General features: G+C 45.0%; 1 protein-coding gene across 1 annotated transcript in view; it reads right to left on the reverse strand.

The window, feature by feature from the left end:
• Nucleotides 1-23,060, reverse strand: part of LOC112118353 (A-kinase anchor protein 2-like) — a 389,373-nt gene that overhangs the window by 163,273 nt on the left and 203,040 nt on the right. Inside the window, exon 8 of the mRNA XM_024216622.1 lies at nucleotides 14,285-14,367. Within this exon, the coding sequence (XP_024072390.1) occupies nucleotides 14,285-14,367 (83 nt within the window). The remainder of the gene's footprint in view (nucleotides 1-14,284; nucleotides 14,368-23,060) is intronic.

A 23,060-nucleotide genomic window follows, 5' to 3' on the forward strand; every position in this document is an offset into this window, starting at 1 on the left:
GCGGAACTCCCCCCCCTCAAACCACGCAATATCTGCACCCCAAAGCCCGGTGCCCTTTATCCCCCCCGACAAGCCGGCCCCTGCGCTGTTCATGGACCCCTGACAAACACCCCAGAACACCACCCCCACCCCAAAGCCCCGAAATACCCAGACCGCGCCCCCTCCCCGCAACCAGCACCCCGCCGCAGTGACTGCCCCCCAATGCCCGGCTTGCCATGCCGCCAACTCCCGCCACAAAGCCCCCCACCTCCCCACAGCCCCCCAACCCCCCTGCGGCATGGAGTCCCGTGCCCCGCAACCCCTCCCCGCTTGCGTGGGGCTGGGAGCTGCAGCAGCCACCCGGGGCCAAGCCCAGCTCCCATCCTGGGGCATCTCGCCCCCAGGGGGGAAACTTACCCCGACTGCAGCGACCGCCACGTCCCCGTCCCCGCGCGGCGAGGCTGCGGGCTGCAGCGCTAGAGGTGCCCCCGGAGGCTCCGGCTCCAGCCCAAGCCCCAGCCCCGCAGCTCCACCGGCGCTCCGGCTCCGGGAAGCCCTTCAGCCAACTGCGGCAGCCCCCTGAGGCCGCTCACCCTCTGCCGCCTCCCTCCGGTCCCTCCTCCGCGGCTGCCCAGCCAGCAGCCTCGCTGCGCCGGCGGAGGGGCGGGCTGGCTCTGCCGCCCCTGCACGCAGCAGCCGGGCTAAGGCGACGCCACCCCGCGGAGCCCGCTCAGGTTACACCCGGCTCTGTCCCCAGCCCGTCCGACCCCTCCAGGGGGCTGGCAGCGGGGCAGAGCCGGGACTGGGCTTGGCCTCAGGCTGGGAAGAGGGGTAATAACCCGGGCAAGTGGGGCCTCCTGGCTGCTAGTCCCGGGGGCAAAGGGGGGACGCCTGGGCAAAGGTCGGGGTTGCCATTCAATGCTGGCACTAAAGGGGAGAAGGAAAATCCCTGCCGACGTCCCTGGGAATTCTCAGGCCAGGGCTCCTGCAGGGTGGAAGAAAGTACATGAAGCTGTTAGCTGTGTTTTAAACCGAAATCCTACCCTAGAGCCGTGATGACACAAGATCTTTGCCGCAGGGAACGGTGCTCCCTCATCTGTCTGCATCCAGCTGTTGTCCCTTGTTTTATCATTAGGATAGGGCTAGGCTGTAACACCCCCCCACCAATATACTCACAGATCTAGTCCACACAAGTGCACACTACTGCAACTTCCCTGCTCCCTGTCCCAACCGAACTGGATGTGGTTACTCATGCTGCAATCACACACTGTCCCAAAGAGCACCCTAATCACACCCTGCGCTTGCAGCACAGACAGACCCTTCGTTTTCTTTGGGACAGGGACCAGCTTTTTGTTCTGTGTTTGTACAGTGCCTAGGCTAGGCGGGTGCTGCTCTAGGGCTGGGGCTCTTAGGTAATACAAAATAAACTAAATTGCAGTATGAGAATACATTGTGGGCGAGATTGATCCTTTAGGCCCTGACCTGAGGAAGCAGTAGTTGAACTGCACCACTCCTGAAGGCACCTTGACTCATATACCCCTCAAAGTAGCAGTTCCTCCCCTGCTTTCTTCTTGCTGTGGGGCAGGGAGGGGGAAGTTGTGAATGACCCAGCAGTAAATTACATCTCTCCCCTCTCCCACCCCCATACACCTGTGCTGTCTGACTGTGGCAGGGAGTAAGTAGGCACACAGTCTCTGCCTACTCCTTTCGGCCTGGATCAAAGGTCTGGATAGCTCCCACAGGTTTATAAGAGGAGGTCTTACTCTCCCTTACTCCCTTGTATAGCTGTACAGGCTATAGTTACGACATGCATAGGCACATGAGGATCACGGACAAAGATGATGTTGGGGGAAGATAGAGAAGAAACATCAGATGTTGCCAACTGTCGTGACTATATGAGAAATCTTGCAAGATTTGGTGTTTTTCTTAACATGGCAGCTTCTGGGATCATAGAATCTCAGCTTTCATTAAAAAAACAACCAAGTAAAGTAGTAAAGTTCTAGCCCTTGCGGTTGGAGAGAAAAGCTTGACAACGTGATGCAAGTGTGCCCTAAAGGCTTGGAAAGCAGACGGTGAATAAAAAGAACTCAAAAGAAAAGTGTGACCTTTATAAGAGCTGAAGATGCTGCAGGGAAGTGTTTAATTAGTATTAATGAGGCAGGGTACAGATAATACACCACGAGGAAATCAAGTGATATTTCATCACGGATATTTCAAATGAGTTTTGCCTATTGTTTGTAATTTGCATTTTTAACAGTTACAACAGCGGAAGAAAATTATGTCTTAAAATTTTGGTTTTAAAGATGCATTTTGTTAATATTATATTCCTTGCTCGCAGAGATTCAGATAACTGCTGTAGCTGATGCTAAAGGCAGGAAGAAGGAGAGATGACTCTTTGCCAGATTGTAACCAATGCTAACTTTTTCTTGGAAGGCAAATGAGAATTTTGCCTGACAAGTGAATGAGGACGTCAATGCACATTGTCCCAAAAGTGCCTTGGAAGGTAAGAAGAATATAGAATATCTGCAAAATTAGTTCAGTGGTCAGCAAGGGCAAAAATATTTTTCTTAAGTGACTTTTTTTCCACAGAAGCTTCATGCCTACTTTTGGTGCCCCAGGGTTTCGGAAGAGATGTAGCACTATCCCTACCATTGTTCCCCCTTAAATCAGTGGGCATTTTACAGGCTCAGATAATGCTGATTTGCAGGAAACATTGGCTTTCCTCATTCTTGTATGATTTTGGAAAGGGACCTTGAGACCCCCATCCTGCACTTGGCGGGAGAGAGGCCGGGGCAGTCCTACGGAGCATCTGCCTGAATGCCCTGGAAGTGCATCCTCTGCAGAGGTCTCCAAACATGGAGGATTTTCTTATGGATACTGGGATATCAGCAAATCATGCCTACCTGCCCCATGTCTAGGGATGGGAAAATCCCATTTTGCTTCTGACATGACACTCCCATAAAAGTGCCCCAAATTAAAAATAGCATGGCTGCTTTTTGCAGCTTTTCCCACAGAAGGGATGACTCAGCCCTGAGTAAGGGCTGTAGGATTTAGCCCATTTTCAATAACATCACACACTCGGGCAGAGGTGATACGTGGGGGACAACATGTGGGATCAAAGGCTCTCCCCCGCCCCCCAGATATGCTGCTTGGCACAGACTGAGCATGCACAGTAACACTGCTGAAGCCAGCTGCCCTCACTCCACCCCTGCGAATGGGCGCGCGCACACACACACACACTAACTATAGGCAGGCGTGGGTCATCTTTGCTCTTAGGGAAATCAGACCACAGTAGATCTTGGATGTCCTAAATCAATGGGAACTACAGCTACAAAACCTCCATTAGTTCTATGAGAAGAAAGGGCATCCTTTTAAACACATAACAGTGCTTACTTCTGCTCACTTTCTCTCTGCCACATCAGCTGATCTAGGTCATAATCTGCCTGTCAACAGCTGTGGCCTCAGCCAGGGGTAGAAATAGAACTGGAACTTTTACTGACTGAGTAACAAAGATTTCCTCGACTTGGGCAGGGTGAAAGACAGAGGAAGGAATGGCAAAGGAAGTGAGAAAGGGGCAAAGGGACAAAGCAGAAGTGATATCCCTCCTCCATCCTGGCAGTTAGTGGTCCACACTGCCACGCCGCGAGATTGAAATCTTGACATGACTATGAGCTCTCCCTTCAGTAATAATGGAAACATTTAGTGACATCCTAGAGCAGGGGTTCTCAAACTGAGGGGTCAGGACCCCTCAAGGGGTCGCAAGGTTATTACATGGGGGGTCGCGAGCTGTCAGCCTCCACCCCAAACTCCACTTTGCCTCCAGCATTTATAATAGTGTTAAATATACAAAAAAATGTTTTTAATGTATAAGGGGGGGAGGTCGCATTCAGAGGCTTCCTGTGTGCAAGGGGTCACCAGTTCAAAAGTCTGAGAACGCCTGCCCTAGAGTCTAGTTTCAGTGAAGCACATTTTGTTCACATGTACAACGATTACACCAAGACTGTACCTTCAGTTTTGAACAACTCTGCTGGGCAGGGAGGCATACCCTTAAAATAGGGAATATGTTGGGAACATCTCAAAGGAAGAAATTCTTTCAGTGCAACTATTGTAGGGCCCAGTAATGGGCTGAATACCTAAGGATAGGAAAATGCCCTATTTATGACACATGTGGTTAGGGAAGGCCCTGTATGCTCTGGACTAGTGTGCAGGGAAGCACTGTTCTGCAGTCTTCATAGTAGCCATGGAAGTGCCCTGGTGCAAGAGTGTATTTCAAGTCAGGCTTGGGGAAGAGTGGATCTCAGAGACCTACATGGGAGGGGGTGCACACCACACCCACAAAGGCTGCTGGATCCTTGACTGTGATAGAGTAGCTGTAGTGATCTGTTGTAGGGATTAGGGAGGGGGGTTGAGTCTTGGATTACTTCTCAGTAAGGAGCAGGGACCTCTTTTCTCAGGTCTTCTCTCATTACAAAAGGAAAGGAAATGTGGCAATGAAATGTGATGCCTTATCTGTTCATCTCCATCCTCAAATTTTCATGAGGAAGAGGAACAGGTTTTTCTTGTAATGCAGATTAAAAGTCTTAAATTAGCTGCTAGAAAGTTGGAGATTGGAATCTTCCTCCCCTCCCCAAGCTCAGACTGACATGCTGATAATCTGAGTGAAGGAACACACAGTTTTGCAGTACTATGGGCATGAAAGGAAAATGGAACTCCTGCGTGTTCTCTGTGCATTCCCTACAAGCCCAATGAATTCAGTGATCCAGTCAGTTAGTTAGCATAAGTGCTGTGAGAAATCCAGAGGTCACATTCACAAGTGCTTTATATTCAAGACAAGGGTGGAATGCTTAATATTACAGAGACGCATTATGGTCTGGTGGATACAGAACAGGTATGGGAGGCAGGAGCCCTATTCCTGGCTCTATCATTAACCTACTACACGACTTAAGGAAAGTAACTTTCTCTTCTTGTCTATTGAGATATAAAAGACAATCCCTGCCCTGAAGTAATTACAATGTGTTTGTACAGCTCCCAACTCACTGGGGGCTCACTCTTGCTGGAGGTCTCTATGTCCTGCCCTATTACTAAATTTTAATTGCTACGTTCCTCAGCTGGCTAAGAGGCTCACTTATAAATACATATCCGTCTTACTGCATGTTTGTGTATCACAAAGCCTGATCATGCAGCCAGGTACAAGTAGTCCCATTGACTTCAGCGTTGAGAGAGTAGTGAACTGTTTCATCAACCATCAAGTTACAAACCTAATCCTAACTACAGCATGTGGATGTGTGAACAGTCCCAGAGTGGATAACTATTCCTAGTGGGATCCACCAGAATGAAGTTACTTTATTCTGCACTTGACATCAACATGAAATCATTTTTTCTATTCTTTCAGAGGGCAGTCCCACCATTCAGCCCTCTGCTTCCCTCTGCCTCCAAAACAAATAAGCCTGCCAACCAACCCGCCCCAAGAAATCTATAACACGTGATGTGGCATGATACGAGTTTTACTGCACCTTGTTTGAGAACAATTGCATACCTCACTCATGGCAATTCCAAGTTTTGGGTAATGCAGTCATCACAAATCTAAGGCAATAAAAGTTATGTAAATCTCTGCACAATTCCACCCCAGCCTATAGCTCTGCTCTGACTTCTACGCCTCTCTGTAGCTCCTTCTGTTTCCTTCCCCCAGTGTTGACTTTGTATCTTTTCATGCCATTCCTGTCCCCGAGAACCAGCAATTTCCCCTTCAGCCAACAACCACCTCCCTCCATCCTTCCAATCCCTCTTTCAAGCCTGCTTCTTGCAAGAGGCCATCCTATGCTGATATCACTGAGATGTCTCCATCTTCTCTCCCCAGTCCAATGTAGCATACATGCAAGCTCTCTGTGGCAAGAAGTGAATTTGTGGTAGAGTTTTGAGTTACCACCTACCTAGATAGCACTATATAAGCACAACAGCATATCACACCATACTGCCACGTATTACAAACACACACCACCTCTCCAACTTGGGCAAGGTATTCACAAACTTCAATATTTCACCAGTTCTGTACTATCACACATTGTTCCTCTGTCTAATCAACTCACAAGAGATTTAAAAAAACATTTTTAAAGAGAGAAGTTCAGTAGCTTCTCTACACTATATAAAATATATTGTTACAATAAGTGTCAATTGTTTGTGGACAGAGGGGCTTAGGCAAAGCCCAATGGAAGTCTTTCCATTGACTTCAGTGGTCAGTGGCTCAAGTCGCTATTGAAACATAGATGGTGGGTTTCAGTCACTAATCACTGGGCGGGGGGTGAGGGGGAGAAGGAGAGAGAGAAGAAAAGATGTAAGATAAAGTTGTCTACACAGGGGATAAAGCAATGTTGTCCTGGAGCAGCCGAAGTGTGTTATGCTTTATGGTGCAAAGGTAGCTTCTGGAACCTGCTTGTGCTGCCCTGCAAGGAAATGCTGGGGTTTGTTGTTTTTTCCCTCCTCTCTTCCCCCCACAGTCCCCTCAGGGTTTTTGATATTTGAAAGTGCTGGAGTATAATCACAGTCACCAACCCCTACTACTGCAGGCAAAACAAAAGCAGTTTATTACCATTATCATAAACTTTTGTAGAAGAGGATGAGAATGAGGGATTACAGACACATTTACAGCAATTGGTTATAAATGAGAGACTTGAAAGATGAGAGTCTTAGCTTGACAAGTGGGTGAGGTAAAATATTTTATGGGACCAGCTGCTGTTGGTGAGAGAGAAGGTTGTGAGCTTACACAGAGCTCTTCTTCAGGTCTGGGGAAGGCAGATACCCTAAGGCCTGTTCTACACAGAAAAGTTAGGTTGACCCAGCTACATCGCTCAGAGGTGTGAAAAAAATCCACACACCCCCCTGGGTGTAGTTAAGGTGACCTAACCCCAACGGTGCAGAAATCTTGTGTTCCTAGAGCCGGCGCCTCTGAAGGTGGATTAACCATGTGGATGGAAGAACCCCTCCTGTGGGCGTAGGTAGTGTCTATTACGCGAAAGCAGCATTTTAAGTGTAGACAAGCCCAGAGTGTCACAACTAAATACAAAGTGGAACAGACTGTTAACTTGTTTGCTTAACACATATTACAAGACACCATTCATGAGGTTGGGAGGGGAAGGTGTTTGAAGGCCAGAAGAGGGAGGTTTGGGAAAGATTTAAGTCACCATCAAGTATGGGTTGTAATTGTTTAATATCAGGGGGTAGCCGTGTTAGTCTGTATCTACAAAAACAACAAGGAGTCTTTAAGGTGCCACCAGACTAACAGATTTATTTGGGCATAAGCTTTCGTGAGTAAAAACCTCACTTCTTCGGATGCATAGAGTGAAAGTTACAGATGCAGGCATTATATACTGACACATGGAGAGCAGGGAGTTACTTCGCAAGTGGAGAACCAGTGTTGACAGGGCCAATTCAATCAGGGTGGCAGTGTTGACAGGGCCAATTCAATCAGGGTGGATATAGTCCACTCCCAATAATAGATGAGGAGGTGACACCTCCTCATCTATTATTGGGAGTGGACTACATCCACCCTGATTGAATTGGCCCTGTCAACACTGGTTCTCCACTTGCGAAGTAACTCCCTGCTCTCCATGTGTCAGTATATAATGCCTGCATCTGTAACTTTCACTCTATGCATCCGAAGTGAGATTTTTACCCACGAAAGCTTATGCCCAAATAAATCTGTTAGTCTTTAAGGTGCCACCAGACTTCTTAATTGTTTAATGATATCCTCTATGAATTCCAATGTGGGGTAGTACATGACAATTTGAGGTGTTGGGTCTTTTTTTCTTAAAGCAGGTTCTCTGAGAGCATTTGGGTGTCTTGTTTCATGATGTGATCTGCTTCTTTGAGGACGCGTCCTTGTTTGGTGAAGGCTGTTTTGAGTATGACATTGTGTATCTTGGACTGCCTCAGAGCACATTTGGTGTATAAAAGATTACCTCACCCACCTGGTATCTCTAATCCTGGGACCAACACAAGTACAACTCTACTTAGATTGCAATTTCTGTGGGGCAGAGACAGTCTTATGACGTGTGTTTACAGCACCTAACACAATGAGGCACTGATCCCTAATTGGGACTGTTATGTGCTCTCAGTATAAATAATAATGAGAGTTGAGTTATTGACTGGACTAAGGTGGTGATTCCAAGATTAAGGGTTAACCTGAGGGAAGATGCAGGTGACAGAAGTAATTGAAAGGGGCAGTTATGGAGTTTTGGCAGAGGCATGTAGGGAAAATGACAGGAAATGAAATGAGGGGCTTGTAGGAACTAACAAACTTCAATTGACTTGAAGCATACGCTATTGCTTCTATTTGGTGCAAAAAGTGAGGGGAAGCCACTTAGAGGCTTTGAAGAGTTGGGATGTGATTAGAGTAGCACGAAAGAGATGTGAGAGGAGGTTGCCGTAGTCAAGGTGAGAGAGAGACCTTAGTGATCAAAATGGAGAGGAACAGGTGGATTAAGGAAGAGGCGTAGCAGAAAAACTGGCAGGATTTAATGCCAGAATGTGGGATGAGAAGAAGAGTGCATTTATAAGTTAAGACAATGGCTAGGCTGAGGAAGAGGGAGGTTATCAAGTCAACAGCAGTGACAGAAAGGAGAAAGGGAGAAATAAATACAGATGCGACATGGGATGGCAGGGGAAGGAGGAGTTTATTTTGTGGCATTTTAATTTTGGGGTGGTGGTAGGGCATCTAGGAAGACAGAGGCAATTGGAGATGTGAGGCTGAATGGAAGGGAAGAACATGGGGTGGAGCGCTAGATAAGAATTCATTAATATAGGGGTGATAGGCAATAGCTGAAGTAGTGTGACCAGATGAAGCTGGCCAAGGATAGAGTGCAGAGAGAAAAGGAAAGGCAAAGACAAAACCCTAAGAGATACTGACAGGCTGGAGGGCCAGAGGAGAAGGAGACAGACAGAAGTTGGAGGTAGGCCTTTAAAATAATGCACATGTGGCTGCATAATAGACCATTCAGACAACATTTGAGGTGGATAAGCTCAGATTCCTGCCTCTGTAGAGGCATTGTTCACCTTTACATTGCTCAGACAGAGGGTAATGGAGCCTGTTCTGTTGCAGGAGCTGGCTTTGCCACACTGAAGAGAAGAAGTGCTCATCTTACAGATTGTATATATTCTATTAGATTTGATAAATGAGGGACTTCAAAACCTTTCATATCCAAGGGAATTCTTACATTTATCTCCACCAGCACTGAAATAAAGACTTAGGGCTGCAAGCTCTCAAAACCCTCATAGGTTTAAATATTTGCAATATCATGCCTGTAAGCTATTAGTAAAAAATCATCCCTTGATCATAGAATGTTTATCCTTATTGTAACCAAAGGACAATTTTGATTCATCAACATTGCTGACCTTGGCCATAACAGGAAAGACAGCTGCACACGTTAATTGATTCTACATTATTTATGTCTTTAAAGATGAACAGCAAGACCCTTAATATCATATTTTTTTAAAAGTGCTAAGCCATATCACTAACCTTTTCTGTCTCCATGCTGCTAATCTCGAATACCTCTAAAGCGCCTCAATTTTACATATTAAAATACAAATCTTCATAAACTAAGCTGTCTTCCCTATCAATAGACATCTACATCTAGCCTTCCCCATACCCAGGATATATGCTATGAAGATTCAAAGTAGTCCCCACTCTCACAATTATGCTAGAATGGTCACAAGCACAGAATATGGCATTGGCTATGGAAGAGAGGACAAGCCCGATCACACTGGAATAGTTAAGTGAGGAAACCAAGTCTTCCCAGAGCTTCTTAGTACTTCTGAAGAAACTTGATATAGTCAGAAAATAAATTCTTTTCCCACTTCTCCAATGATAAAAACTGATAAAGAAAAACAAACCGCTCTTTTCTTGAAATACAAAGGAAAGAGTCCCATTGGTATCAGGTGGCTTGGGATCAGGCCATTGTTACATAAGCACAGCTTCTCACCGAATTAAGTAGAAGATGGAGATCTTAGATTCACTGCATTTTCAGCTCATCGTAAGTGAAATCATGCAAAATGTAACCATAATGATACAATGGGACTAGTATCCAATTGTAGACCTGCTAATTAAAACAGCCTGCAATCTATATGGAAATTCAGCTCTGCACTACCAAACACTTGTTGCATTTTGATCTCATTAGAATACATTCTGAGTAGGCAGTGTTATTTATCTTTGCGTGTGAAGCCAGGTGGGTACATTTTACAGACCAAAATGACAGAATGACAGTTTTGTTACAGTTCCCAAGCTGAGGCACAAATAAAATTACAGTGCCACAGGTCAAACGTAATGGCTGTAATAGCTTTCGACAACTCACATTGCTTTCAGCTCCCCTACCAATGCTGCATTGCTCAATATCAGCCACAGTACTTATTCAAGAGCAATTAGCAAAAGGCATAATTGTAAATGAATACTTAGTTTTGCACTCCTCTGAGCAATCCAATAAATGAGCCAGATTCTCCTCTCCATTACATCACTCCAGTCCCATTGACTTTAGCACGAACGTGGCTGCAACCAGTGTAACAGAGGAGAATTTGGCCTATGGAGAATAATAATTTGAACTGGCAGGAGTCAACTGGGGATGGCTTTAGTTAACTAAAATAGATTAAATTTTCTCTCTGAAATTGACCCATACCCTGCCTTTGGGTTTTTTAATGCAGAATGCTCATGGATTTTAACAGACCTCCATGCCCGGAATGATAGCAAGATCTGAAGCCAATTAGGAGGGGAAGTTTCTATACCACACGTGCGGGTCTCAATTTTAAAAGATGATCAGGGATTCGGGGTGCCTAACCCTTTGAGAGCTCAGCATCCCTCCCTGGAAGTTTGAAACCTCTTAAAGAGGCCTCAAACTGAGCATCCAAAATATTGAGACACCCGAAGTCATTGGTCACCTTTGACATTTTAGGCCACACTGTGTAAGAGTCAGTTCCCGCCTCTTTACCCTGTTCTTGGTGCTCTGGCTTTTGGTTTTGTTGTAGAAGCAGCCTAGTGACGTGAATGAAACTTTCCAGAGTTTGTGGGACTAATTTTCATCTCCTATTGGTGTATGTTAACACGAATGCAGATTCAGGGCCTGGGTCTTTGGTAACTGTTCTGGCAATAAAGCAGAAGCAATCTGACTAGTAGTTAGGGCAGAAGCCTAGGACTTGGGAGCTGTGGGTTCAGGTCTCTGCTCTGGTACAGACTTTCTGTGTGACTTTGGGCAAGTCAATTACTTTCAGTTCCCCACCTGCAAAATGAAGATAATAGCACTTCCCTACCTCACAAGGGTGTTGTAAGGGGCTCCGATACGATGGTAAAGGGGGCCACACAAGATACAATGTCATGAGTGTGCTTAGTCCTTTCAATGGTTTATTAAAATATGGGGCTGCACAATTATGCCTGGTCTACACTTGTGGCGGCATGCAGCGTACATGCTGCAGGGATGAGGAAAGGCTTTGGAAGCTCCAGGAGCAGGTAGAGCTTTTCACTACAGCTGAGAAAGGCTCTGGCAGCTCCCTGAAGCGGAACATTGCACTTCTTGGGCACGTAGAGAACCGTGTAGGGTACATACCCTAAGGTTCTGACCGGTCTCGATCCTGCTTGCCTAAGCAGTACTATCTACACTGCTATTTATACCTGTGCTAGGGTGGGGTGCAGTGTTTGACTCGACACGCCGCCATGAACGTAGACAGCTTAAGATGGTCACTGACCCACTCCAGAACTGCTGATCAGAGGTGTGGTCCCTGGAAAATACTGTACCTCCAAGGATACCCACTGCAGCACAGCCAAAACGGTGGGCTAAAGGGATCAGCTGAACTGCCTGCTCTGGTTTATGCGTATCTCTTGAAAGATATCCTAGCCAGTGGATTGTATTATCAGTTATAACCGAAACTCTGATTCCCTACAACCTACCTATGGACCAGACATCGCTACAAAAATCGGCAATTGAAATGACAGGTTGTCCACAATGAGCCTCCCAACTGCCTGTAAAGCAAATATTGCAGAGGATGAACAGAATGGCATACGCAGATGTCAACTCTCTCCCATTAAGCAGTAACGAGGGTGGAAGAATAAAGAAAACAGCTGCAGTTTATACCACCCACACACAATCTCCGTTTTGAACTACAGCTACAAGAGAGTCTCAAATAGCAGGGAACATGTTATTCTCACCATCAAAGCATTGCACATGTATAATAGGTTATTCAAGCAGATCAAGAAAGTAATGTTTTGCAATAAGATTTTTCTTAAATTGAGTCTTCATGAACTTTGTCTTGGCTCATGGGCCTGGCTGGCCCTGAAAACACAACATGTAGCAACTGTTCACGAGGGCCATGTTTTGACTGGGTCAAAGAAGATGGATACTACACTTGATTTTAGTCACAAGGCACAGCAGTTTAATATCCGATGCTGTACATCCTCCATTGGGGGCCTCTACCTTGTCCTTGGCAGGGAATGGATGTGGTGATCTATTAGGTCTTTGTTATCTTTACTGTGATATTTCTAGCTCTATTAACCCGCACAGAAGTCCCATCAACTTGAATGGGTGTGGCAATGTGCATAACCTAGAGCACAATTTGGTCTTACGATCCTAGGTTTCGTTAGGCCGAGAGGAACTTTATGGGCCAGGTCTTCAGTTGGTGTAAATCAACAAGTGATATCAATGGAGCTACGCTGCTATACACCAGCTGAGCAACTAACGTCTATGGTTATCATCTAAAAATGCTCTATCTATATCTGTATCCAGCTTTTTGGACTTGATCTAAATGGGGCCCATTCATGCTTTTTTGTATGACGTTGGTCATTTCATTGTTCAACAGCAGCAAGGAGAATTGTGTTAGAGATTCAACAGGATTGGGTTTGCCCCTCTCAGCAAATTGCAGCTTAGAGAAGCAGATGCTGGCTGGTTGTTTCATACTCTAGCACAGAACTAGTTACAGTCTGTAATCTTTGCAAAAATATAAACCTCAAACTTCATCATGCTATATGTGAAGCTCTGCTAAAGTTAGCAATTTTTGAGTGACCATTTCAGCTCGGGATCGCTTGCTCTGATCAATTTTGGTTTATTGACATGCCAGTAAGGGTGCTATACTGTTCTTTATTCAGTTTCCTGTAACAACGTTTTGCCGATTTTGTTCACAGTAACACCGATAACAGAGTCCGCCTTCCTAGTACAGAACTCTGCCAATGTCATTAAGCTTTGTCTTTCGGTGTGCATGGGATCATTTTATTAAGTGAAATTTTGTTTTAGAAAATGAGAAAGGTTAGCTCTCACTCTTCTGTGTTTCTGTACATTTCCTAATATGGGGAGCACTTTTGTGGTTCCACAAAATTTTGTCCAACATATTTAGATTCGTAGCGATTTTCAGGAATTGAGAGACTTTAGGTCACATAGGGTCCAAGACATGAACGTTTCACATCAATAGGCATTGAACATAAGTCCTGATTTTACAAGGTGTTTATTGCTTCCAACTCCCATCGACTTCAGTCCTTTATTTTTCCCACCTGCATCTTTTACTTATTTCTTCAAATTTTTAAACACACAACTGTATGTGCCCAGACCGTACATTAGAAGTCACAGCAGGAACAAAGAACTGCCCAGGAATATATCTACCTCCAGCCAGGCCTCTCCAACAGCTGAGGGTACTCAACACATCTCAGGGAGTCATCAGCACCTTGCAAGCTGAGTCCAGAGACTAAGTGGTGTGTGGGTAGAACATGGGTGTCTGTCTATACTCCTTCCCTATGTTTCTGAGCTCTTCCACACGCTGTTTTCCAGTGCTTAAAAGGGGCTGGTGACACTAGGGACTACAGACCTGGTCCAGACGAATAGAAAGCTCTGAGGAGGGTCGACAAGAGAGTAGGCTGTAGGGGAGGAGGGATGGGTCTCAAATTGATTCATTCAAACAAGGAAGCGAAAGCCTAATTTTGCTATGAACCGCTGAAAACATTTTACTGGTCAGCAACAGATCTGGCACTTGTTTGAGAACACTTTAAGAGTTGCCTGTTTTTCATTGCTCCAATCTGTGTTGCTGTCACCTCTGCTAGAATTCAAATATTTCAGTCATATCATAAAAACCAGTCCTCCTAAATCTCACTGTTGCATCAGGTCTTGAAATGTTTAGGAAAGGACCCACCTGACGCCAGTTGAGTAGCATGGAACTTACTGATAGAATTTTCCTTGGCAGGAATAGCTTGTCATCACAGTGGAAAATGTAGGCGGTCTCACCTACTATTGGTTTCCATAGAGCATGAATCCATAACTTGCTGACAAGTGAAGGGTGAATATAAACTTACCATCCCAGTCACTGCTGTTTCAGGGCTTTCACATGAGCACGAACCTCTTCCATCCTTAGGCAACACAGCCATTCCCTTCACTCCTGTGAACAAAGTCAGGGAGAGTATACTTATTGAAACGTTTGTCTTGTTTGGATGCAGTACTTGCTGTGTTTCAGTCACATGTTACAGTTGGCTCAATGTTTTGTTAGTTTTATTGAGACTATTTTTAAAGGACAAGGTAAAAATAGTCTCAATAAAACTAGAATATTATTAGGGCTTCTGGTTTTAAGTTCTAACTGCTGAATACCAACAAAACCATCCCTAATACAAAAACATGAAATCAGCATTTATCCAAAAAACATAGGAAAGATACCAGAAATGATAAGGGTCTACACAACAGAAACAAACAACAGGGGCGTGTTTTATAAAGCGCACTAAGGTGATGCGCATTAATTGATCTGTGTAGAGCCTGCTGATGAGCACTAAAGGGTCTCTAGTGTGCTTTAACATGGTGCTGTTTGAAACAGTACTATGTTAATACACACTGGGAAACATTACAAAGATGACTTATTATAGTATACACACAAAAATCCCCCAACCTCCCTCCCATTTTTGGGCATAGAATCATAGGACTGGAAGGGACCTTGAGAAGTCATCTAGTCCAGTCCCCTGCATTTATGGCAGGACTAAGTATTATCTAGACCATTTCTGACAGGTGTTTGTCTAACCTGCTCTTAAAAATCTTCAATGATGGCAATTCCACAACCTCCCTAGGCAATTTATTCCAGTGCTTAACCACCCTGACAGTTAGGAAGTTTTTCCCCAATGTCCAACCTAAACCTCCTTTGCTGCAATTTAAGCCCATTGCCTATCCTCAGAGGTCAAGAACAACAATTCTCCCTCCTCCTTGTAACAACCTTTTATGTACTTGAAAACTTATGTCCCCTCAGTCTTCCCTTTTCCAGACTAAAACTTCCCCCCCCCCCCCAATCTTCCCTCATAGGTCATGTTTTCTAGACCTTTAATAATTTTTGTTGCTCTTCTCTGGACTTTCTCCAATTTGTCCACATCTTTCCTGAAATGTGGCACCCAGAACTGGACACAGTACTCCAGCTGAGGCCTAATCAGCATGGAGCAGAGCAGAAGAATTACTTCTTGTGTCTTGCTTACAAGAACTCCTGCTAATACATCCCAGAATGATGTTCACTTTTTGGGAGGGAAGCAATAGTGTTACACTGTTGACTTATATTTAGCTTGTGGTCCACCACGAACCCCAGATCACTTTCCGCAGCACTCCTTCCTAAGCAGTCATTTCCCATTTTGTAAAGAAGGAACCGTCAATTGCACACAAAGTGGAGTACTTTGCATTTGTCCTTACTGAATTTCATCCTATTTAATTCAGACCATTTCTCCAGTTTGTCCAGATCATTTTGAATTTTAATCCTATCCTCCAAAGCACTTGCAACCCCTCCCAGCTTGGTATCATCCACAAACTTTATAAGTGTCCTCTCTATGCCACTATGTAAATCATTGATGAAGATATTGAACAGAACCAGACCCAGAACTGATCCCTGCAGGACCCCACTTGTTATGCCCTCCCAGCAGGACTGTGAAGCACTGATAACTAAGCTCTGGGAATGGTTTTCCAACCAGTTATGTACCCACCTTATAGTAGCTCCATCTAGGTTGCATTTCCCTAGTTTATGAGGTCACGAGAAACAGTACCAAAAGCTTTAGTAAAGTCAAGATATACCATCTCTACTGCTCCCACCCCCCCAGGCCACAAAGCTTTCTTTGATGGGGTAATGAGCCATCAGGTTGGTTTGACACAATTTGTTCTTGACAAATCCATGCTGTTACTTATAACCTTATCTTCTAGATGTTTGCAAATTAATTGCTTAATTTGCTCCATTATCTTTCTACATCTGCATAAAAAAATTAAATTGCCAAAAATAAATCTTGAAAAATGAAAATACCCCCCCAAACAGAAGCCCTAAATATATAAATAGTTTTGGCCATCAGTGCAATACAGCCACCTCTGGGGCACAACACAGCAGCTGTTTAATAGTGCAAGATGCTACCCAACAGCTAAATGCAGGAAATGGAGAATCGTTGATTTAAATGACGCTGAAGAGACACTTCTTACAGGAAGAATGTAAATTAGCTCTATTGCAATTTGGCCAGGACAGTAGGACTAGGACCCTCGTCAGAAGTGCCATAGTGAAGACTTCTCCCCGATTTTCATTTACACTGCTTCAGCAGTGCCTAGAAGGGGCCTTAGTAGAAGTGAGAATCAGGCTTTTTTATTTTTTTTAATGCCTTATCCAAAATACAGCACACTGGACAGTCCAGTGCCTCCCACTACTACCCTGGGGCAATAGCGGAGGATCAACGCCCAGGGAAGTGTGGCCCCTCCTGGATCAAGCATCCCACTTCCTGGAGAATCCTGAAGTTTCCTTAGGACTCTCATCCAAAGGTGAACTAGTGTCAGCCCTACTTTGCTAGGCCGGATTAATGCACACACCTGAAGGGCGTATGGCTGAAGGCAGTTTAAAAATTTGCTACTCTGAATAATTAATAATTGCCCTATTAATATTATGTCCAAATCAAGCTTAAGGCTAGAGAGAAAAGGAAGAAAAAAAAGCCTGAAAATAATTCTAATAGATCCAGGGATAGGCCAGCTCAAGTGCAAGCCCTCAGACAGTGGTTTGATTACTTAGGTCAATGGCAAAAATCTAAAACTAACAGATTTAACATTAAAGTCCAGGTCAGATTAAATTGTTTAATATTTACTTGGCTGCCAAATGAATGTAGAGGGTTACAATCGCATCTCAATGCACAAGGATTTATACAAGTAACTTCCAGTGGTGTTTACAGAATGGCAATTTACAGGCTGAGGGATGTGGGCCACTTCTGAGATATGGTGGTCCACAGGGTGGATTTGTATTAAGGAGAGTGTGGTTTTGTAGTCATACAGGCACAGAGATGATAATATACCCAATGGTGGTGTGCACTTGTGGGCAATATGCTTTCCCTATCTGCACTTGCTAAATTTTAAATCTTATTGGTATAAGAAATAGTGGTCTAGAGGTTCAAGCAGGGTGTTCTATACTTGACTTTAAGCACGATCTCTGCTGCTTTTTGGTTTTATTACAATTACCCTTTCTAAAGGATTGTCTACGCCTGAAGGAAGGCAAACAGTTTCCACTCTGCTGCTTATCCATGGAAATATTCCTTTACCAGCATTGATCACATGCTAGTTTAGCACTGAAGGAAAAAAGTATTCACATGTAACACGGATTGATTTGGGACTTTTCTAATGTTACTGTTTTTCTATAGAGTGAATAAGAATAGCTGGTGGATTATCTTGCTTTCGTGTCAGGCAGTTAGGCATTCACTATTGTGGAGGAAAATTTTCCAAAGTGCTTACAGAGGTTTAGGAGCACAAGTCCCTTTCATTTTCAAATCAGTGGGATTTGTGCTCCTAAATCCCTGTAGGCACTTCTGAAAGTCTCCCCACCCCCCCGCCAGTTTCTATTAGAGGCTTGGAGATTTTTTCTTGTCAGTGTGTGCAATTAATGGCAAATGTTCACCTCTATGGAGAGCAGATCCAGCAGTAAACTGGAGATTTAAGGCCAGTTTTTCTAGAGCTTAGCGCCCAGTTCTCATTTAGGAGCTAAATGAGTGGACAGTTTGGAAGCTGCTGGGTGATGGGCACTTTGAAGATCTTTGTTTTTTTGGTGGTGTGGGGCTTACAATCCACTAGGGCAGGGATCGGCAACCTTTGGCCCGCGCCCACCAGGGTAAGCCCCCTGGTGGGCCGGGCTGGTTTGTTTACCTGCCGCGTCCGCAGGTTCAGACGATCCCGGCTCCCACTGGCCGCGGTTCACCACTCCAGGCCAATGGGGGCTGCGGGAAGCGGCATGGGCCGAGGGATGTGGGCCACTTCTGAGATATGGTGGTCCACGGGGTGGATTCGTATTAAGGATAGTGTGGTTTTGTAATCATACAGGGACTGTAGAAAAACCCAAATGTATGCCATTCAAAAGAATCTAAATGGCTACAGGTACCACCACTTCACGTTACCATTACAGCCAATTTTTTAATCTCTCGTCGTGTGACCAGGCAGCAAAGATGAGGTAAATCAGCCATAACAGCTGCAGGGCAGCTCCACCAACACTATCTGGCTCAGACGCTTTGCTGTGCTTTCTAGCTCCGCTCAGGGCTGACTGGTTTCCTTTTCTTTGCTGCGGAGTTCAACGGAGAATAGCGTTTGATGGTTGCTGGGAGCTCAACAAGAAGGAAGATGGGATAATACAATGGAAATGAAGCTGAGCGAACAGTCTCTCCTCTTAAGAGATGCATACAGGCAAAGTTGGAGAGAAAGGAAGCTGCCGTAATTGAAGAGGATAGATTTGCACGGCCAGTTAAACAGGAACTTTGAACGTGCAGGAAAGAGGGAGAGACCTGGATTTGTTTTAACAAAAGGAGAAAGGATGTTAGTACTTGAGGAACTGGTTTTAGTCTAGAAAGCAGCTGCCTCTCTCCTTGGTGGTGCAGGATTCAGTGAACATACAACATCTGTGCTCAAATCAAGGTGTTCATCAGCTTTAAAACCCAGAAGGATCTGGGACCCATGTATCCAAGCAGGTGTCTCCCCATTACTCTGTGATGCCTACCCAAAAACAAACCTCTTGACAATGATTAAACTATTAGTGTGCTGAGACCACTACTTATCATACTGATCAATATTGGCTCAGTTTCCTTGTATTCCTCTGTCTGTATCAGTCTTATCTTCTGAGTAATATTTAGGATTGTAAATTCTTCGTGGCAGGGACTGTCTTTTGTTCTGTTCCTAGGTGCTCCAGTAATGCTAACAATAAATAGTATCCCAGCACTGCAGTTAATCTGCTGGGAGACTCTAGCTGTTGGTTCCTCAATTACCACCATGGTTCTCAGGGGAGACATCCTGCCTGGTCTACCTTATGTGCTCACCCTGGCAGGTCTAGTGACTTTAGAGGCATTGACTTTAAAAACTACAAGGGGGGTGGGAGGGGAGAGAGGGGAAAAAAAACAAAACAAAAAAACCCTAGTCTTCGCAAATGGCATATCCAATGAGTGCTTAAATTTGGAGACTGTAGCACTGACCTGCCCTGACATTAAGTTGTTAGAAGACAAATAACCAGATACCACCTCTAACTTTGGGATAGATTGACTTCAGAGGTCAACTTTGCAGTACAGGCCTCTACAAAAATGCCATTTGATGCAGCCAGCCTCTGAGGCACAGGTCACAGTGCAAGAATGGACAGCATAGGACAATTTTAGAAAGAAGCTCTGTCTCTTCAAATAGGGCTTGTCTACACAAGCATGTGCAAGCACAGAATCTACAGCAGCACAGCTATGGTGTTATAGCACCATAGCACAGATGCATCCTACAGCAACAGAAGGGATTTTTCCATTTAATCCACCTCCCTGAGTGGCAGTAGCTAAGTTGAAGGAGGCGTTCTGCCATCCACCTAGCTGTATTTACATAGTGTGTGTGTGCGTGCGTATGTGCATTTGAACACCCTGAGCAATGAAGCTATGTCAATCAAAATGTTAAAGTTACACCAGGCCCAATTAGTGGGCAGGAACAATCCTGCATCTTGCATGGAATGAACCACATGACCTACAGAATCAGGTCTTTTTCACCTCTCTTTATGATGGACATCTTATCTACTGTTAAGTCAGGGGTTCTCAAACTGGGGATTGGGACCCCTCAGGGGGTTGTGAGGTTATTATATGGGGGGGTCACAAGCTGTCAGCCTGCACCCCAAACCCCACTTTGCATCCAGCATTTATAATACAGTTAAATATATATTAAAAAAGTGTTTTTAATTTATAAGGGGAGGGGGTTGCACTCAGAGGCTTGCTATGTGAAAGGGGTCCCCAGTACAAAAGTTTGAGAACCACTGTGTTAAGTGTTATGTAGCATACAAGCCTTGAGGTTATATTCTCTGGTGGTAGGCCTGTTACATTCTTGCACACTGAATCATATAACACGATTATTTGTGTGTAGTCCTGGTCTATGTGCACATTTTCGATTTGTTTGGGCCAATCCATTGTATATCAATTACTCACCCAGCTCAGTACTGTCTCAAATGTTAACCCCTTTAGTCATTAAAGAGAAAACCAAAATTTGTGATCATGTCCCTCTCTTGATAGTATCAGACTGAGCCTGAAGCCCTGGAAACCGTTAAACCACAAAACAGATTATGTGAGGCCACCTTGAAATTCCTACATTGTGCCCTGCAGGAAGAATTCAGTTAAATATTGAGTTCCTTTAATAATAAATAATAATAATAATAATAAAAAAAAACCACCCAACAACAACAACAACAACAAAAAAACCCAACACTTCTTTCCTGGACAGGAAGAGGATTTTGTTTTAGGTGCTTCTGCTAGGGTGACCAGATGTCCTGATTTTATAGGGACAGTCCTGATTTTTGGTTCTTTTTCTTATATAGGCTCCTATTACCCCTCACCCTCATCCCAATTTTTCACACTTGCTGTATGGTCACCCTAGCTTCTGCTGAAGTAAGTGTAATGTTACTTCCAATATATTATTCAGCTTATAGAGGTCTGTCGCACAGAGATCTAGGCTGGGTGTGGTCCCTGGTAAACCAGGAAACAAACTGCAACTCAAGCTGCATGGAAGGCTGTCTGTCGATTTAGTTGGTAGCAGTTTGCTTTAATGAAGGCTTCTTATTTAAGAGATTGATTCCATGCATCATGGCCTAGGGACCACTTCTAAGCAAGTGTCTACAAGGCAGTCATCATGGGGTGTGACGCAGCACAAGTAGGCATACCTGAGCTAGCTTTAATGTAGCTAGTATAGTGAAGCTGTGGCACCTCAGGCTTCAGAAGCCAGCCTGGGACCTTGTGTCCTTACTCAGACAGCTAGCCCCTGGTGGGTACCAAAGTCATCCAGCCCTAGCTTCACTGCTATTGGTACCCACCAGAGGCATTGCTTTGGGGCAAAGAGGGCAGTTGCTCCTGCCAAACGTTTCATGCTCCATTAAGTCTTCTACTGCCCTGCCAGACAAGGGCAACGCTAGTGAGGGGCATGAATGGTCTGGAGGGGCACATTTTAGAGAGGACGGAGAGAGAGGGGAAGCGGTCCCTGTCCTGTCCCTCCCACCAAGTTACAGCTGTGCTCAGGTATGTGCCTGGACCAGAGTAGCCTGCCTGAGCTCGCTGGAGTCGCTTTGCCTGCTGCTGCCTGCCTGTGAGCGAGGGCTCAGGAGGAAGAAAGGGAGCAGGGAGGAAGGGCGGGGGGTGCGCGCCAGGGACACTGGGGATGATCATGGGTGGGACGGGGAGGCAGCATAGGCCAGACTTTGCAGGATGAGTACATATGTTCTGTATATTGACACAACTTGGTTCCCTCCCCCCTTCCTAGAATTTTTCTGCAAAGATGCCTCTGGTACCTGCACTAGCTAGATTAAAGCGAACTCAGGTATGCCTGGATGTGCTTCAGTCACATCCCTCCACTGCAGTGTAGATGTATCCTAAGTCTTTAGGGTAGGGCAGTCTGACTGCCCATAAGTCTTTGCCCTCCAGGCTGGGGTTATGTGGACATCCCTCCAATAGCAATTGGTTTAAGATCACCAATGCATTTCCCTGGCTTCCTGCATGCTGCTGACAGTGTGGTATTCCATCAGGTGGTTACAAATTCTCCCCTGATATTGACAGTTATAGCTTAGGCCATGTCTACCACTGTATGTTGCTCAGGGGTATGAAACAGACATGTGCTCTCCAGCCGCTCATTGAACTAGTCTGATGATGTGGACGGGAGAGCTCTCCCCCATTGGCATAACGCAGGTCCACGACGCTTGTAAGCGTAGACCTGGTCTCTGATTCAGGAACCAAAATAATTTATCCTGATACAACTTCATGTACATACTCAGCCTTTGGTTAGTAGAACAAAAAACAAACACACTCAACTCACAAGTGCTATTAAAACGTTTGCAGTGGAAACCAGTCCTAGGACTGAAGGTTAAAAGATTCAGAGAGCGCCTTGTGCCAGAGTCTTGTTCTGAAGGCCACCCACGTAGTCACCAGCGCTCCCTTTCATGCTGCACAGCTCTTGACAGTGGAGAGATGCAGTGAGGGGTTTGGAGAAGAATATTGGGAGGAAGTAACTAAAACTTTGACATGTAAAAAGGGGCAAAAATCCTTGATTGTAGTTTCTTCTAATCAAATAATTAACCTGCCCTCAGAATTAAGTAGAACATTCACTGTCCATTTTTACAATTCTTTTTAAGAGAACAAAGGAAGGGAAACTGGAAAGAGTAGGGGGGTGGGTGGGAAATCACACCATATGGAAGAGGAAAAGTAAAAAAGAAGGGAAAACTCATTAAAGGTTTGGTCACAAACCCACTCTCACTAAGCCAATCTTGACAGCTCCCATACATTTCCAGAGGGGTTTGTATTAGGCTCAATGGAAGTGAACTCTGGGGAGGATTACAGGGGTATGGAGGAAAGGAAGGTCAGTGAGTGATAGGTCTGCAGAAAGGAAAGCAAGATAAAAGGTATTTACAGTAGCAGCCACTTCTCCCACCATCACATGCTTCAGGGAGATGAGTCTTTTTTGGAGCAAATGGCAAATTTTTCTGCATTGAAGAGTCACAGAGGTAAGCAAAGGGGAATAAAAAGGAGCAAAAGTGTAGTATTCCTACTGGAGACCTGTAAGTAGTTACAGGCAGCGGTGGTTCTTAAAATGGAATCATTGTACGTGGCACTGTTGCAACAG

The sequence above is a fragment of the Terrapene carolina genome, unplaced genomic scaffold (genome assembly GCF_002925995.2).
Source record: "Terrapene carolina triunguis isolate 2854851 unplaced genomic scaffold, T_m_triunguis-2.0 Scaffold35098, whole genome shotgun sequence".
Lineage (NCBI taxonomy): Eukaryota > Metazoa > Chordata > Testudines > Emydidae > Terrapene > Terrapene triunguis.